Source organism: Schistocerca serialis, chromosome 7 (genome assembly GCF_023864345.2).
Source record: "Schistocerca serialis cubense isolate TAMUIC-IGC-003099 chromosome 7, iqSchSeri2.2, whole genome shotgun sequence".
NCBI classification, from domain to species: domain Eukaryota; kingdom Metazoa; phylum Arthropoda; class Insecta; order Orthoptera; family Acrididae; genus Schistocerca; species Schistocerca serialis.
Window position 1 is genome coordinate 326433673 of NC_064644.1, and position 14795 is coordinate 326448467.

The window sequence follows — 14795 nt, forward strand, 5'->3', positions numbered from 1 at the left end:
TTTGTGTAGCACCTGTTGCTGTATAATGTCATACATTCTTTGTTTACAGAAAGTGCAGATGCAGCCACAGCATCGACGTGCAGTCATCACTTTTGCTAACCCATCTTCAGCGGGAATGTTCATCGATCGTTATCAGCGTAAAATTGTTGACCTCTCACTCATACAGGTGTCACTAGTGCCTTAAACAACACCGAATTATTGTGGAGGAATTATACTCTTTCTTTGCAGGCTTGCACAGCATTTTCTTACTGAAAAGAGAGTCTGAGTAATGACTTACGTCACTGAAATTGAAAGGAGAGATTGTTATAAGTCTTCGTTCGTGATTCGTGAAGCAGCTATCTTTGTATTTCAGCCTTTACAAAGGAGATATCACTGGGAGCACTGAAAATAAAATGTGTGTTCTCTCTCTCTCTCTCTCTCTCTCTCTCTCTGTCCCTGTCCCTGTCTCTTTTTCTCTTTGGTTTTCAAGCACACATGACACCCACCCCCACCACCACACACACACACACACACACACACACACACACACACAATTCCTGCAATACAGGAATATGGAAAAACCTCCTCACAATTTATTGTTAAAAATTCTTTCAGCTGCTTAATATGCATCGCCAACCGTTGCAGCTTATTTAAGAACACCAATATCAAGGAGTCGTACCGTATGACAAGACCATATTTTGTCTCATTATTTATTCTGTAAATAATCATGTATAGGCCTCTCTGGAGTATGCAGTTTAATTTCTTTTCTTTTTAGTGTAGTGCCTGTGTACTAAACATAAGCACTAAATATTTTACAACAGTTTAGTACATTACTTACAATCAGAAAAACGTTAATGTTGAAACCAGGAATCACAGATAGCTGCTTCCATTAACATAGCAGTGGTGTTTACAGTTGGAATAGTCTTCTGACATTTACTCCGTTTGGCAGTGTCATGCCAGATACACACAAGGTTTTAGCCTATTAACTTACATAAGTACATTTATTTGCTGTGCATACCCTGCAGGAATGAGAAAAACAATATTAGTTGACTGTTGGTGCTGTTTGTCATTGGGACAGATATCTTAATTAATTTGGTGTTGCTGTGTAATGAATGTCTAGCTGCTGTGAGCAGCTAAAAAACATTTTTGATTCAAGACTGAAGAAGTAGATACTTCACCATCATAACACAGCAGCTCAAGAAAAAGACTGAATTTGAAGTATTTGTGACTTCAGAGATTTTTGTCATAGTTATCCAAGAAAGTTGTGACATTTGTAACAATGTGTGTGTTCATGTGAACTTGAAGAAGACGCAGTGGTCTTGAAACCGACAAAACTTTAGAAGACTGAAGATGTTACTAATTTTTTGCTGCCTGTGGCAGTTCCATAGCTAAGCTGGAAAATATTGTGCTACAACAAAGAAATGAAACTGGTTTTGTTTAGTTTGTGAATTATTTCATCCTTATTTCATCAAATTAGGATGATTTTTATCTCCTCTTTTTGTACTGGTTGCCATGAAGATACAGGAATGCAGACATTGTCAACTTCTTTATGGATAAGTTGCATGACTTGTTCTCAAGCACCATAAAATAGTTTCTTTAATACAACTATTATACAATGCTTCATTCAAGAAGCATGTATGACTTTGTAAAAATAAGTAATTAACAGAAAGATCTGTTTCTGAATGAATACTTTTTTATATTACTTTAGTAAGTTCCTCAAAATGAAATCTATCAATTTTTGCACAGTGAATATCGTTTGCAATGTGCATGTTGCAAGCAGTTAATCAGCATGAATGGTAAATCATAATCTGACAGTCAATTAGAAGAGTATATTTTTAAAAGCAGTGGAATATTTTTGAAGGAAGATATATTCTACAGTGTTCAAAAGGATTGTGAAAGACACACAACTCTGAAGTTTGTGTATGTATATATTGTTGTGATTTAGCATTACTACCCTTAGACTTTAGATAGATTGAAACTGTGGGGTAGTTAACTCACTTTGAAAGTTTACTTCCAGAAGATACAAATTTTCAACAAATAGTTCTCAGAAAACTGGCTTCTTGAATAGCGAGGAAATTCGAGTCCATCAACTCAACTGGCACCAGGCATCCAATATGCAAGTAAACTTCAAGTGCAGGTATACATTTTTATGATGTTTCACAATAGTTTCATAGAATACTGAAAATATTACCACAATAGATCTGTTCACTGGCAAGCAGGTTCTGCTGCAGTATTTTACAGTATTTTTTCCCCCTCCCTCCTTTGGAGGGATAGTATTTTGGCACCTCTACATTTTTTGTCTCAACTTATAATGACCCTTATAAACTGATTTTTCAGAAATATTGCTGTACTTCCACCATCATTTTAATTCACAGACTGTGCTGTTATTTATTTTTAAAAAAGACAGAAATACATTTTTTGTTTTTTTTAGAAGATTATTCTGCTTTAGCAACTGATCACTAAGTACATACAATGGAACACAAAAGCAATATTATGGAGCCAGCTGTGATTGGCAGTCTTCAATATTTTGACAAAATTCATGTTTATACACACACAATGTTTTTACCAGTGTATCACCTAGCTCCAGTAAGATGTAATGTGTATTTTCACCATTTAGTCATTGTTTTAAAAATATGAATATTTTATTAACAGTCCACACAAAACTTTGTGAATTATGGCTGTAATAACTGGAATTACACTGGAGTTTGGGACAGTAGCTTCAGTAAGTAATTTACTTAAGGTTTCTATTAAATATAGTTCAAAAGATAGTTTTTAATATTTGTGAAACCGCAAACAGTAAACCAGTGATTGGTTGTATCAGTGTAATTTGGTTTTCTTTCCATATTCTGTCTTGTTTGGTCTGCAGTTCTCTCATAAAGCTGAGTGTCAGAAACAGTCATCTATAACACATCTCACTGAATGTGTGTTTTGCTTATAATGGTTAATTATATTAATAAAAAGGTATATGATTATTTGTCCATCTATATAAAATACCAAAAAGGCTACTTTAAAACATAATTTCAAAGAACTTACCGCTGATACCTGGTTCTTCTGTTTGAGTTATTAATCAGGGTTCAGCAATGTGTTTCATCCAGAGCGGTTGTATTTTGTATCTGTTTTTAACTGCACTTATTCCCCTCTGTGTGTGTAATCAGCCTTAAATACCCATCCTCTAAACACTCATGTTTGAGTAAGTGTAGAGGTTTTATTAAACTGATGCATTCCACATACTTGCAGAATGTAGCATTATATATTGTGTTTGAGTTGAGTAATTGAGTACCCAAGTCTGCATTTTGCCTTTTGTTGCTGATTTGAAGATGTAGTGACTCTGATTTCTTGGGCATAAATATGGGCTTGTGTGATAAAAATATTTACTGCTTAGAATGTCATGAGTCCACATACATATTCCAGCATAGATGATTTTAAGTCTGTGTGTTTGTTTGTTAATGGAAAATTATAAATTTTAGTTGCAAAGATGATACATATTCACAGACTGTACTGGAGTGGACTGTACAGGAATTATTAGAGAATGTAAAATTACAACAAAATAAAGAAAAGAAACAGTGATCCAAGTATGCTGAAAACATTAAAATGGAACAAACTTTCCTGGATTTTCATTCTGATTTCCAGATTTTTTTCAGCAAAACTATCTATTAGTTGAATATACAGCCAAATCACATTTCCAAAGTATATTTAGTGACAAAAGTATTAATAAATACTTTTCTTTGAAAGATACAGCTTTTTGAGGCAGTAACAAGTGTTTTTTGCCCTTGCCTCACCATTTTTATTTCTGAAATGGAAGCATGAAGCAAAATGTGGATCATATTGATACTGTGTACAATGATAAATTGAAACTGAAATCAGACACATAGTTGAGATGCACCTTGGGACTAAAGTATTTCATTTTGTGGAAATTGCACATCCTTTCTCAGTATAATTTAAATTTTTATATCACTGTTTTATTAACTCTTAAGTGGACTCATTATTGTATTGAAAATATGGTGGATAGATACTGCATGTTATGTACCTTCAACATTTTTGCTAAAAAATGTAACATATTTTTCAAAATTCGAAATCTCGGCACTTAATGAGTGATCTGTGACCAGGTGCATGCATTCAGTCAATGCTAGGAATCTGAACATGAAATCAGTATCAAAACTAATACAAGGAGAATAATTCCACATTGCCATGTTGATGTGAAGACACTCAAAACAGCACTGTGCAATGTTCCAGTATGATCAGTGTAATGTGTCTGCCAAATAAGCAACATTTCTATTTATGTGTAATGTTTGCTTAATTAAATGAATATTGGTTTAATTTTTAAGAAGGTTATTTTGTCAAAGTCCACAAATGTAAGCTCTATGTGTAGATGCAAAGTGTTGTTACTTCTCTGTTTGCAGTAAGAAAATTTATTCTCCTCATTCAGGAGCTGTAGTTGTGACATTTGTTTACTAATGCAAGACTGGTGAACTCATATTCACAGATACTTCACAAAGTTAAAGCAATCTAATACATTATAATGATTCCATTTATTTTTAAGTGTAGAAAATATTCATCTTGAGGTTGAAGCTCTGCTGTCCTTGCCTGCATAGAGATACATTTGCTTTTGGGCGGGATCCAAGTGGGCGAAACAAATTTTTTGCCTTCTTCTACTATCCAGACATGTATTGCTGAAGTTTCAGCATCATCAGTGGGCTCGTATTTTCTTTCTATTAAACAACTGGATAAATGCTTTTTACTGGATGTACTTGTATAAATGAGAGTTTTTAAGATAGTATTTGCAACTTTGAAAACTGACAAGACTTTTTATATTCAGGTTGAGTGAGGAGGAAAGGAACTTTCTTTGTGGGGTGATTGTATTAGTGATTCTGGAAGGAAAAAATAAATAAATAAAATGTTTTCCCTCTCCTTAACCGTAACCAACATACAGCTGTTTGAAAATCACAGGCATCAGTTGCATGTCCTCCTACACTAGCAACATTAGGTTACGTAATTGTGTCTTCATTGACCATAGGTCTTTTTCTATACCATACTTTTTTTCCACACATACACATTGATATGTCTTTGTGGCAACTGACTTGTACACTACTTGGGCTGATACTTCTCCAGTTATGAACATTTTGACAGAAACAGCAGCCAAGACATTCCTTACTATATAGAACTACTAGCTCGTATTTTAAATGTGAATGAGCTCAGATCAGCAATGAAGCAGCTGTCTACATGAACTGCAAAATACATTGGAGTTGACAGTGGACGTGTTGAACATCCTTTGTGATGAAATGTGCACAATTAAGCAAAATGTTAGATCCCAACATTACATATATGAGGGCACTCTGAAAAATTCTCGGCTTCATAGTGAAAATGATAATTTATGCTTTCATTCAAAGAAGTTTTATTTCTCAACATAATCTCCTCTAATATCAGTAAATTTCATCCAGCTGTGTTCTAATGCCGTTATCCCCTCTCTGTAACATTAGTAGAGCTGCAAAGTACCCATCTACAGCCACAATGGTTTCATGATTGGAAAAAAAGTGCTGACCATTGAGGAATTTCTTCAGCTAGGAGAATAGATAGAAGACCAAGGGAACCAAATCTGGGGAATAATGTAGATGTTCCAGTATTTCATGGCGCAAACCCCTCAATTTACCCATTGCCAAGACATTGTGTTGGGAGGTGCACTGTTCTGATGGTAGATGATTTTTTCCCTTCTTTAAAGCAAGTCTGTTTTCACAAATGCTTGCATCACATTTCATTAGCAGTTGAGAGTAATATTCTCCAGTTTTTATTTTACCATTTTCAAGGTAGCCAATCAACAACATGCCTTTCACATCCCAAAAAACTGATTCCATGATCTTTCCCACCAGTGACATGAGCCTTGGCTTTTTTAACGCTGAAGAATCAGCTTCTGTTGACTGCATAGAAGCTATTTGGATTTGGATGTGTTGCCGTGTACCCATGTTTCATCCTTTGTCACTTATTGATGCAAAAAGTTACTTCCGTTTTTCTTAAAACGCACCAAGCATTTTTCAGAAAATGTCATGCGAATGCATCTGTGATCTGCAGTGGCGCATGCTACCTGACCAAAGCTTTCTCATCTTCAGTTCCTGGTGCAAGATGTGACCAAGATGTTTGGTATCCCAGAGCATTAGCAAATTGCACCTATCTTCCGAAATCATATTGTGCCCTTTGTCAGTGATTTCCAGTGTGCTTGTACTTTTTGGACGTCCTTTGCATGGATCATCTTGGATGCTACAGCCACGTTTGAACTCAGCCGCCCATTTCTTAATGGTGGAAACTGAAGAGCAGCCATAGACACTTACAAGCTGAAAATGAATTTCAGTCAGTGTTAAGCCTTCTTTTATGAAAAATTTAATAATTGCATAATACTGTCCGGCCCCAGTAGTTGAGTGGTCAGTGCAACAGAATGTCAGTCTTAAGGGCCCGGGTTCAATTCCCAGCTGGGCCGAAGATTTTCTCCACTCAAGGGCTGGGTGTTGTGTTGTCCTAATCATCATCATCATCATCCATCGACATGCAGGTCACCGAAGGGGCATCAAATCAAAGACTTGCACCCGGCGATCAGTCTGTTTGACGGGAGGCCCTAGCCACATGACATTATTTTATTGCACAATACTCAATTTTTTCCGTTTTCAACACCATACACATAACAACTACTTAAAAAGACTGCCTACAGTTGACTGCTGCCTGAACACACACCCGCACACAAGTAGTAAAGAGCATTTTCCCTGTTGTTTAATCAGAAGAAAATAAAACTCTGCTGATTCAGTTGCAAGTTGAGAAAAAATGTGTTTTGCTCAAGGCAGATCCCATCCAAAAACAAATTTAACATACAAAAATAGTTAATAGTATACTTAATTTTCAGAACCACATGAGGAAAGAGAAAATTAGTGATAGGTGACATGTGGAATGATAGGTGACTCAAAATCATGTTAAGGGAAATGTACCTTGTGTAAGGATGAAGGAAGATAAAGATCTCGGAAAATAAGATGATGTAACTTGAATAATAAAAATTTATTGCTTGTAAAATAACAAGTAACTACTGCCTTCCTTTGTTACAGAAGAAACTAAATATACACTCCAAAGACCTCTAGAATTACTTCGGCAATAAAGTAATTTCCGCACATGCTGAATGAAACATATCAATAACTTTGAATAAGTACAATGTGTTTCAAAAGCACACAGAATAGTCAGGCTATGTGTGCACTGATGTAACACTAATAATGAAAGCAAAATGCAGCAGTTCTGGTAAAACAAATTTTTTTATGACCAAAGAAAAAACTGTGAACAGAATCCCCAGTTTTCAAAGATAATGCTACATTCAGGTGACAGCAGCAATCTACATGTTGCATTGTATTAATGGCATAGTATAAAACCTACATGGAAAATCTGCTGTAAAGTGACACCAGTTGACTGGAGATAGGTGATACTGATTTCATGTATATAATTTATAAAGTATTTTCCACAAACAGCTGTGTCCTTTGTTGACTTTGTAGCTGTGTTGTAATTGTAACTCCTGAACTACTTCAGTGGTAAAAAGAATCAACAGTTGTGAAGAGATGTACAGAAGTGAAACAATAAGCTTATTTTGAGGAGGTGTACAGTTCATAAGCATCACTGAGCAGATGTAGGGAGTAGGTACTGCTTTGCTGGTGATTGCAGAAATGGAAGTCCTGTTACTGACAATTTTGTTTTAAAAAAGTAACTTAAACATGGATTGTTTGGTGGAAGTACAGACTGTTTATTAAGACTAAAAGCTCAAAATACATAGCCTGCTTGTCAAATGCACTGGAAAACATTTGAACTCAGTAAGTTGCAGTAAAACAATGGAAAATACTTTAGTCATTTAAGGTATTGTTTTATGGAATTCATATTTACTTTGTGTATCCTATAAAACTTGGAAAGTAGTTGTAAAAACTCATTTTAAACTTGAATGGCTGTTATCTGATTCACCTCAGTTCATTATATTATATGGAGGTGCAATCAGTGTTGATTTAATCCAACAGAGATAGCCATCATGTATATTTTTAAAAGTGCCTTGTTGTCAAAAAAAAAATTTTTGACAACCTTGTTCAATAGTACAAATTTTTGTAATTGTAAAAAAAATATTTATTTTGTTGCATTTGTTTACTGGCTGTGAAAATTGTTTTAATAATTTTCTGTGGTGAGTTAGTGCATTGAAATGCAACTTGGTGCTATATTTACATTTTACATAAGAGCATTAAAGAACATAGGAGCTGTCTCATATATTCATAAGGCATATATGATCTGATTGTGATAACATTTCACAACTAACATTGGAGTATTGCATTAATATCTTTAAATAATCATAAGTTCATTCATATTTTCATTGTTACATCTGAACTGAGTAGCCAGTTTTCATCTTCAACCTTCCTTTTTTGTTGTTATATTTATTGTGTTTACATTATTAATTTTTGTTTTGTAATGTTTTCGTTATTTTATCGACAACCCCAAAGAAACTTCATTTGACATTTGATCATAATTAGCTATCACCTTCCACAAAAATGTGGTATTAGGGATGTTACTGAATTTGGTGCCTAAAACTTAAGAGCATTGGAGTATTGTGCATATTTTTTCTTTCGTTTTAACATTAGAATTCATATTAATATGTGCAACATAGCTGTGATTGTATTTAAGACTGAATATTGGCATATTTCCTTAACTTTTTACCTGTTCAGTTTGTGTTAGCGTTTGTAAACAGCAGCATTTATTTTTTACTGCCTTTTATGTTCTACCATTGTGTGTTTATAGTATATTCGTGGATGTTGTAGCCATTTCTTTTTGATGGCTTTGTAAATATTTTCCACGCAACCAGAATTATTTATAATTTTATATTTAAGTAATGTAATTATTGTTGGTCTTCCATTAATGTATTAAGTGAGGAAATCAGTCTACTCTCAATTTATATGAGAAAGAATGCTCTGCAAGTATTGAAATTTGCTTTAAAACATTTTGTGTGTCACACAGGCTGATTTGTGTGTGCTGTAAAATATAAACTATCAGTAATCCTTGAGGGGCATTCTTTCTCTCATCTGTGATATCATCAGTGATCATTTGATCACTATTTGCTCAAATCAGGTGGTTCTTCCAACTACTGATACTATTTGAAACAATAGTATTTCTTGTTTCTGTCTTTTCATCATCTGTTTTCTTTCTTCTCTCATGTCTTTCATCTGAAACCATAAAAAGGAAACACAATATTTTCCTCAGTTATGATGTACTCATCCAGTTTTTACTTCATCATAGATTTTTAATTATCATATTTTTAAACCAAATGTTAAAAGTCTCCATGTGAACCTTGTTTACCGTCACTATTAGTTGATGTATCGAGTGTCATATGTTCTTACATAGAGCCACATGTTTTCTTACTTTCTTACTATTTATTGTATAAGCTATACAGCTTGTGTTAAGAGATACATTGCCACTGAGCACCTTCATGTTCAGCTGCGGTTCCTAAGTAAGTATAACATCTACCATTTGTGCAATCCTTTTAATAACACACTAAGTAATAGCATTATAGTTCTATTAATTTTTTGTGGAATTATTGAGTGTGTTTGTATTTTCACAACCTTTCTCAGTGGCATAACTGAGTAAAATTTTTTCAGATTTCGAACAGATCAGTTAAGTTATAATTCTTGCTTTTGACAGCTGCCACTCCCATTGTTCTTCAGTAGTTACACCAGACTGTTCCAATGCTGCCCCATAAGGCACAGACACTTCCAGGTGCCCCTCAGGTTCCTCATGGTCAGGTGCAGCTAATATTAAGGGAAAGGGGTCAGGCAACACACAGTGAACATCTCCAGTCTGAATTCAAGCATTTATAGGACACATTTCAAGGACAAAAGCTGCACCAAGAAAGATATGGTGAACACTTTGAAGTACAGTTGGTGATGAATGCTTTGTGGCTCAGAGGAAGATGCCAGAGTGATGATATTACATCCTTAGTGTGATATTTCAACTGGCAAGGGACTACAGGTTTTCCATTGATATGTATCGAGATTGTTCCAGCTTTCTCTGAAGATTTGAAATACGTTCCCCCTTGTGAAAGAATACATTGGCCATCTTATGCCAAGTGTAGCCAGTATTTTGTGTAACTCTTGCAGTATTTACATGAAACTAACCATTTGCTCTATCACAAGTGGTTTGCTTTAAATGTGAGTATGAGTCGGTTCTGCCAGAATATTGTCCACAGGATGAACACTAAATACTGTTGAGAAAAAAAAGATAATCTTGAGCAGTCAGACAACTTATTGGGCTCCAGTAACTGGAAATGCAACTGTGTTTCAATTATGGCACAATAATTTCAATAATAGCTAGAGGTGCACCCTTCATATATCATGGTGGCAAGGTTTACAAATTTTGGATATGAAGCAATAACAAAGAACATGCCCAGTAGTTATAAGGGGACAGGAATGGCAGTTTTGGATACAGTATGGGCCCTTGTACTCTTTTTGCATCATGTGGCACTGCAGAGAGCTGATGAAAGTAGAAATTGCCGCACTCTGCTTGATGTCCCTTCACATGCACACATAATTCGATCCACCTCTATAAGACTCTGAGCTTTGCTGTTCTGTGCATATAAGGAGGGCGCAAATCAGTTCCAAGAAGTCAGTAGTTTCAATATGCCAGTGCCAGTGACAGCTGTCTAAAGCTCACGAATTATAACTCATTTTATACAAGTTGAAAAACAAAGTAGTTCCTTTTTTTTGTGTAGGAAGACAAAGAGATGATGCGGCAGATGCATTATCTTGACAAAGAGGTGATACTGCAGATGCATTATGTTTGAGGAGGAACCGATTTTAATTTGTTTACTCTGTAGTTCCAGTTTGACATTTTAAATGCAACAAATGTTATTGTTTTGTTAGTGGGTGTTAGCAGATAATTAGAAAAGAGTTGTTGGCAGAATGAAGGAGCCAAATCTGTAAATGAAAGAAAGGCTCACAGACAACTGTTCAGAACATGACCTATTTCCCTTAAAAGATTGATGGTATATTTCAGAAAACCATTTTATATTGTATACATCTTTCCATTTCTGCTTTGCCATCTTGCATGACCATGCTGTTGACAGGACGTTGCACTCTAATCTTCCTCCATTTCAGTTTTGCTTGAAGAAATGCACTATTTTCAGTGTTGAAGAAATGCACTATTTTCAGTGAACAATCTTCCACACCCTTGTGCCATCAAAAGCTCACTTTTCTTTTAAGGTTGCCATTTTGATCATTGTTCATGATTGATATTGCATGTAGAGGTATCAGGTTTTGATCTTTTAAGACCATAGATATTATGAAGTGCTAGTCTTTTGTTAGTATACACTAACAGGATAAGGTGTGGAGTGCTAATTCTGAAGCCATACTAGCAAATGTGTATATTGATTACTCAATTTAAACAGCAAAGTGAACATGATAAGTGTAGCATTGGACCCTATCTATTCGCTTGCACAATTATGACTCAATGGAAAGTAAGTGAAACTGGCCCAAAAAGTGTTTTTGGTATGTTTGAAATGTAATTTATCTCTTTGTGGATGAAATGATTGAAAAGGAAAAATTATATTTTCAGCAACATTGGGCACTCCTCCTTGCATGATCATTAGGTTTCTGATTTTAAAAGAACAGTCAGCAAAGACAGTAAGATCTCCTGGCCTTCAAGATTGAATTATCTCTCACACTGGTGAAAACTGCAAGGTCAGGTATATTCAGATAATTCCCAGGTACTGTAACAGCCACAACAGAACAGTGAATACTACTCTTGCCATTCCTCATGTAGAGCTGCTACACATATCTCAGAATTTGATAAAACTTACATAATCCTGTATCAACTTCAGTGATGACCATTTCTAGCTTATTTGGTAAAGAGCGGTTCTGTTCATTAGATAGTATTTGTTATTTTGTGTCAGACTAATAAATATTTTCCATGTTGCTTGTATTGTAGTGATATATTGGCCATTATTCAACCGAGACTTTTCTTTCTAAATTTATGAACACATTTTTCAGTTTCCAGAAAAATTGTGAACCGTTCATCCTGCAGTGTAGCAGAATGTCCCATCAGTAGTGCTGGGAGAGAAAATGTGCAATCAAGTCTCAGCTATTAAATTAGCTACAGCCACTTGATATCGTTTATATTGGATGATGGAACATACCAGGAGAAATGTTTGATTTCACCCACTTTCATCAAAGAATATCTGAAAATAACTTGGTGTGTAAAATGAGGCTTCATAATCTTGAAAGATAGCATCATTCTTAGAAAAGTACTTCTGTATCATAAAATCACTAGGTCTCAACAAGTCTACATAATCTTTGAGTGTAACTCACCCATGGTGAAATGTAATATTCAGTTTGAGCAGCTAATGACAGACTGACTGGTGGGACACGTTTTGGAGTATGCTTGGCTCCTGGTGTTGCTTGTGTCATATTCCTCTGCAGTTATTTATAAGAACCTGTTTGATTTTCGGCAGCCTTGATCCATGAGGGTTGGTTTTTGTCCATTACTGTTCTTTGCTGATTATATCCCTGCTAAGTCATGTGTGAAATCACTTTAAAATCTTTTCCTATCAGTAGATCTAATGTACTGATAATTTGAAATACACTTCCTCAAGTAAACCACATCTCAGCAGTTTCTCCCTTCTGAAAATTGGAGAGATATCTCATTATACATTTCCTGCAACATGTGTCCTATTACATGTGCAGCTACTTAATAAAGCATCAAAAAAACCATAGATTTTTGTGTCAGACTGTGACACACTAAAATTAATTCTTGTACAAAAATTTTGTGTTGATGGTGGTGATGAAGTAATTTTTTCTTAATTGCATCAACATGAGACAGAAATGTTTTTCTGGTGATGCAATCAGCTTATTGTCTTTTGTTCTGAGCCACTACAAGGGGAATCACAAGTGGTTTTAGTTTATTGCAATAGCACAGTTGGTTAGATGGTTGACGGCAGCAGTCAACATAGTTTTCAAGTGTAGAAATTTTGGGTGCAACATTTGCCTGAAATCAGGGAGACAGGATATTGTTCTTTATGCGGTTTTTTTACACCATTCCTGTAAGCCATATAGGTACTAATGGTGGTATGTGTGCTTTCCAGTTATGACCATTCGATTGTCTTCCCAGGATAATTTTTCGAAGTGATAGCTTTTCTGTTGGGGCTTTGTAGCTGTCTGGGCATGGATTTTAAATTGTTGTTCAGGAGGACCCAAATTGGGTATCAGTGTTGTGGAGAAGTTTCAGTGCCATTCATAACTGATGGCCCAGAAGCAGTGAAGATGAGATGCTGTCATAGGGTGGATGGCAGAGAATTGGGGGGAGGGGGGGGGCTTAATGTCTAGATGCACAGTATGGATAATGCTCAGGACTGGAGGATGGAAAAAAAGCAGAGGGTACTGACAGAGGTCCAGTTACTTCATCCAATTCAAACATTGGCATATGTTGCCAACCAAAGCGATTGATTGCAGCTGATGAAGCAGTATGCGTAGCAGTCAGCTGTGGAATTATTAATTTCTCACAATTACAGTGTTGCTATCTGAAAGACTAAAATAAGGCATGCAACCCACTTATGTGTATAATTAAAAGTGTATATAAAATTGCTACTACATGGTACTTACAAATACTGCAAAGAAAAATAGCCTAATAGTACGACAAAGACACAGGCAAAGAAAAAACTACTATCTACCACCATCAAACTACTATCAACACTTTAACTGATTAACCAACTTTTAATACTTCTGTTAGTACTACTGCTTCTATGACTTCAGTAAACTTGTCTTATTGTTCATTCATTAGGGTCATTGTTTCATTGCGGTACTAATACATCTCTACCACTGAAGATTGTTTCTTCTACTGGATCTGCCCTTAAAACTACAGCAGCCAGTGTCTGCTGAATTCCTTGGGTGTAGGGTGACATGTCTTCCACCATAGCAGTCGGCTCCATGATTCACTGTAACTTCTTGGGACCCACATTTACATAACTACTTGCACTAGTGCAGTGGACTGTCTTTAAGATTGTTTCATTCAGTGATTGTCGCCTCAGTTACCTTCTTTCCATCTGCAAAAGATGTTGATAAGCACAGGTCGCAGCATACTGATATGTGGCTGAATGGTTCATGAAATCCTTGATGGTTTCGTAGGTATTCTATTATCCAAGATGCAAGGTTGACATTTTCCTCAATGCTGCTTTGGGATCCAAGCATACTTCACCTGTGACAACCATTACCCACAGCATCTTCGTAGAGCACAGTCCTACAAAATGTGTCCCGAAGTGTCCTCAATGTTGTAGGGCAACTATCATATGTCTATCTTCTGATTTTATGCAGATACCAGCCATGACTGTGCAGGTAATATGTCAGTCTTCTCGATGGGTGAAGAAATCACATTGTTGGTGTCTCCCTTATCATATATTCTCCTGCACCTGTATCTGAAGAGTCCCATTCATTTTACCACAGATTAATTTCTTCATATTGTCATTATTCCAAGTATCCCTTGTACTTCTGAATTGATTGTCTTTCTTTAACTTAGACAGGGCTCCTAATGTCAAAGTCCAATGAGAATATTTCTAGGATTAACAATAAGGAATCATTTGGAATTGTACAGCACTCACTTGCAAATCTCTATAGATCACCTCGTTGCACTCTTTCAAATACTGAAACTGGCTTCACAAGCTGTAATCCTGCGTGCTCGCACCATATCCCACAACAGGTGGTAATACAAATCTATGGTATGCTTTGATTATTTTCAAGAGAAGTTAAAATTTTCTGTATTTGATGTTTATAATTTTTGTGCATCAC

General features: G+C 35.7%; 1 protein-coding gene across 3 annotated transcripts in view; it reads left to right on the plus strand.

Moving 5' to 3' along the window:
• LOC126412803 (RNA-binding protein 33-like) overlaps positions 1-14795 on the plus strand; it is a 236302-nt gene that overhangs the window by 212560 nt on the left and 8947 nt on the right. For 2 of the 3 annotated variants that reach the window (XM_050082581.1, XM_050082583.1), the window contains exon 17: positions 50-2116. In XM_050082581.1, the coding sequence (XP_049938538.1) occupies positions 50-184 (135 nt within the window). In that variant the 3' untranslated portion in view covers positions 185-2116. The remainder of the gene's footprint in view (positions 1-49; positions 2117-14795) is intronic. The other variant, XM_050082582.1, reaches the window with a different exon arrangement.